General features: G+C 38.3%; 2 protein-coding genes across 7 annotated transcripts in view; one reads left to right on the top strand and one right to left on the bottom strand.

Annotated features, from left to right (window-relative positions):
• The window catches only part of dop1a (DOP1 leucine zipper like protein A), a 34,067-nt gene extending 31,212 nt beyond the window's left edge, over positions 1-2,855 (bottom strand). For 4 of the 6 annotated variants that reach the window (XR_004657079.1, XR_004657080.1, XM_034874972.1 and 1 more), the window contains exons 1-2: positions 2,487-2,855; positions 536-731 (exon numbers count right to left, since the gene is read on the bottom strand). Coding sequence is in view for 4 of the 6 variants with exons in the window: in XM_034874972.1 (XP_034730863.1) it covers positions 536-673 (138 nt within the window). In the remaining 2 variants the exon portion in view is untranslated. Of the gene's footprint in view, positions 1-535; positions 732-2,486 lie in introns of those variants that run through there. The other 2 variants (XM_034874970.1, XM_034874971.1) reach the window with 1 other exon arrangement.
• A 578-nt stretch (positions 2,856-3,433) lies between these two features.
• The window catches only part of ube3d (ubiquitin protein ligase E3D), a 24,615-nt gene continuing 23,805 nt past the window's right edge, over positions 3,434-4,243 (top strand). The window contains exons 1-2 of the mRNA XM_034874976.1: positions 3,434-3,498; positions 3,673-3,773. Coding sequence (XP_034730867.1) covers positions 3,682-3,773 — 92 coding nt within the window. The 5' untranslated portion in view covers positions 3,434-3,498; positions 3,673-3,681. The remainder of the gene's footprint in view (positions 3,499-3,672; positions 3,774-4,243) is intronic.

The following is a 4,243-nucleotide window of genomic DNA, read 5'->3' as shown; positions in this document are numbered from 1 at the left end:
AAAAAATTGATACAGCGTCGTATTGCGATATTTTCTGTGGCAATACGGTATTGACACACAGCTGCCAAGTATGGATCTTTTATTATATGCGTGTTGGTCATTTTGTACGCTTGACAATCCCATTTTGCAGCAATAAAACTAAAATGATAAGAACAAACTGAGAAATGTTTCTTTTAAGATGAAACAGATGTTGACAAAGTTTCCTTTTGAGGACATCCTTTGAAATTGGGAATGAATGATAAAAAAGTAAAATTGCAATATAATTGCAGATTGTTTTAATGGGTTTAAAATTGCAATTATATTGAATCGTGACATAAGTATTGTGATGATATTGTACCGTGAGGCCACTGGTGATTCCCACCCCTACTATCTATCTATCTATCTATCTATCTATCTATCTATCTATGATACCAATAACATATAATGTAGTTGTGTTTTGTACAATTTCCATGTGTTTGTATATTGTATGCAAATGTCTTTGCATTCTTTACAACTTGTGGTCTAGTGCAGTGTATGTCAAGCAGCCTGAGATTACCTTGTTGAGTTTGCCCAGTGCGGAGATGAGGTCTGCCCACTCACTCGAGTACTCAAAGTTCTTGAGGGCTTTGTCCACTGCTGCCACATAGTTCCTGTACTTGGAGTCACTGAGCAGCTCCACTTCCTCTGCATTCATTTTCCTGGGTGGTTGTTATGCTAATGTAAAACACCAGGCATGCATAAGGACATCACACCTGCAATGAAAAACAAAACAAAAAGAGAACAAAAAGATTCAAAACGCAAACTGATTATGAGTTCAAGTTTAGTCATCTACATACTTGGCCGCGAAGGAAAAAAAAATCCTGAGTATAGCAATCAGTACATGGTATAAAAAACATGCCATGGCGTAGCTGGGGCCAATTTAAAAGACCAGAGTCTTGACATCCAGAGGAGCAAAGTCTGACATGAGCAGCCGTTACAATCTTTGTTTAACATGTTGTGGTAATGAGGAAATACCAGCGACGTGCTAAATCACAGAAGGACTTTCAAAAAAAGAGGAAGAAGAGGAGTCATCAACTTTCACACAATGGGTCTGTTGCCGCTCCTAGAATGCAATCTTTCAGAAACACATTAGTGCAATCTTTCAGGAACCCATTCATCATAAAGGACTGGTGCTCAGGCGACATGACTGACTGCTACTTGACATTTAACCTAACAGCCTCACCGTTAAACAGGCTCCTGTTAGTGCATAGAGATCTTACGTCCATGCTCCAGGATCATCCAAGCTGATAAGCCATGATTAAAAACATAAATAATAGGGGTGTGCAAAAAAAAATTCAATTCACATTCACATATTGCAATATGTTTAAAATTGTAATTATATCATATTGTGACATAAGTATTGTGATGACATCGTATCGTGAGGCCTGTGGTGATTCCCACCCCTACTATCTATCTATCTATCTATCTATCTATCTATCTATCTATCTATGAATGATACCAATAACATAGAATGTAGTTGTATGTATGTTTTGTATGCATAGGTCTTTGCATTGCAAGTATTGTGAAAATATTGTATCGTGAGGCCCAGGGGTGAGTACCACCCCTAGTTCATACCATCACATGGGAAAAGTAACTAAATGTACATACAATGTATGTTTTTACATACATTGTATGTATTGTATTTTTTATTTTTTAAATTGAGATCGTCGAAAATTGATTGTGAATCGAATCTTGAGCCTAAAAACCGATATCGAATCGTGACATTTTCTGAATTGTGCACGACAAACTATACTTCTCTTACATGGCGTTTTAAAGGCATTGGTTTCACATTTAAGAGGGGCTGATTTAGAAAAAGGATGTTGCATTTCATGGTGGACATTAGAACTTGTCACGGCCGTAGAGGTGGAACTAATGACATTAACGATGACTCAGCACCATTAGTGTCCCAGGTAACCATATCAGTGAGCATTAGCTAGGCTATAATTGCATGTTATTAGTCACACCTGTGTTTTCTGGCTGTGACAGGGCAAAATGTCTGCCGTGATAGACAGAGAACTGAACCGAGTCTGACAAGTTTTACAGAACGTTTGCCAAGTAGTGTACTTATTCAAAAACAGAGTGGCTAATTTAGTCTTAGCTAGTTGAGGGGAAATGTAACGTTATGTGTAAGAGACTAGCCTTAGCTAGTTAGCAGCATCTGGAAGATCTGACCGCCTTTAGTAACGTTAACATACTGTAGTTACAGTAGAGCAGGTGTGCACGTACGTCGCTGTCGTCCAAACTACATCAGCACTTGGAACTATAACGTTCTGTGGTGGAAAATACACATTAAAAATGTATATAAACGTACATTTAGCTATAGAATATTTGCAACATTTTAAACGCGTTACAAGCGTTATGATATATGTGTGAGAGAGGGGAAGTATACGCTATAGCTAATTACCTAGCTAGGTGAGGGGATTTCAGCTAACGTACATGGCACTTATAGTGTATAAAAAAAAGCTTACCGATGTAGGATATTGGCTAGCAACTGTCATTGAATAATGTGTCCGGTTTGCTGAGTAAAAACGGATGACACTGTCAATGTGACCAGCTAGCTAACGTTAACGTTAGCAGGTTGTCTTAAATGATAACGTTAGAGATTCAGGGCCCGATGTCACCCGTTCATATAAGTCAGGTCCCTTACCAGAAGGCTTTGGATGCAGACAATAGGTGATTCTATTCTACATAGTATTATTCCTCTGTGTTGTCCCTCAGCATGTAAATAAATAGTGATGAGCGCATCAGTAGCTTCCAGTGCCGATACAAAGCGAAAAGGATTGACAGCTCCCAGACTGCACTGCAGATTACGTTCAGCGTCCAACCCAAGCCAAACCGCTCCGGTCTTCCGCGTGGACGTCTTCCGCCTCTCGGCTGTGTCAAGCCACCCACAGTCACACAAATGAGTCTCGGAAATGATTTGCTATTTTTTCAAATTAAAAGCTGAATATTATCCATATTGTGATCAAATTCAACTTTGACTCTGCAATTTGCGTCCCTTTATTTTAGTATATGTTACTGTTTTTTATTTTAGTAAATGTTATTGTCTTGTAATTTAGTGTATGTCAGCCCACCAGAGGTCCAAAACTCTCAAGTTAACTGAATGTTCCCCTTGTTGGATTAATAAAGCATACATTACATTATTTACATTACATTACTACATTACATTTACATTAGATTATTTCTTAGGTCTATTTCAGTGTTTATATATTGTGCTCAGAGAAACTCTTTGTCGGAACAATGTGTTTTTCTGATAATTCTGCAGCATTATGACTGAACGTGAACATAAACGTTTTACACCAGAAAAATGTGATAATGCAATTAAATAATATAATGAGTCAGATAAATAGTAAAATGTAATGTAATAGTAAAAATGTATTAAATCGGTTCAACCTCTTTATTTTGAAATGCCTGGCCGGATGCTCTGCACTTACTATGGCTACTTGACCTCAGCGGAATAGTCATGCTGCATGGCTGCAGACAAGTATCAACCTCTGAATTCTTCCAGCTAGCTAACGTTAATTCAGATAGATGTGGTTTAATATTGGTCTTACTTTAGATGTTGCTGCTATCCAGTATCACCCAGCCACATTGAGTTTTGATTAGTGTATGGTTTCTTTCTTCTCTTATATCTATATACTTTTTGAATAGTGAGCTGACTTGATGGCAGACTTGGAGATGCCAGCCAAAACACATGGAGTTGGAGTCTTCTTAGAGCTGAGGAAAAGGCTCCAGACTGGACTGCTCATTGTCGGGTAATTAATTTTTATACAAAGCTAGCGAGCTAAACAGTTATTTAGCTAACATTATCCCATTTCTTGGCAAGTTTACAATACAAGCTAGGCTAGCTGAGAGCATAAGCTAACTTAGCCCAATAAATGTGAACAAATGCTGCACTTTAAGCACACAGTTAGCTAGCTAGCTACCGAGCGTTATAGCCCAGAGATGAGTAGCCTTCGTTCATTGCCCTGGAACGTTATATGGTGTTTCAAAACCCGGAGTTAGCTTGCTAGCTAACTGTTTGAATTTCGCCACTTAGTTTCATGGCACTTTTGTTTAACACTGTACATATATCTGTAAATGTGTATACACATGTGTATATATGTGTATACACATGTGTATGCCCCTGTATTTTAACATAGGGGGGTATATAGGCCTACTTATGCCCCTGTAGTTTAACATAGGGGGGTGTATACTTATGCCCCTGTATTTTAACATAGGGGGG

Source organism: Etheostoma cragini, chromosome 6, assembly GCF_013103735.1.
Source record: "Etheostoma cragini isolate CJK2018 chromosome 6, CSU_Ecrag_1.0, whole genome shotgun sequence".
Taxonomy (NCBI): Eukaryota; Metazoa; Chordata; class Actinopteri; order Perciformes; family Percidae; genus Etheostoma; species Etheostoma cragini.
The sequence above is the reverse complement of the archived record's forward strand: the minus strand, read 5'-3'. Positions and strand labels throughout refer to the sequence as shown.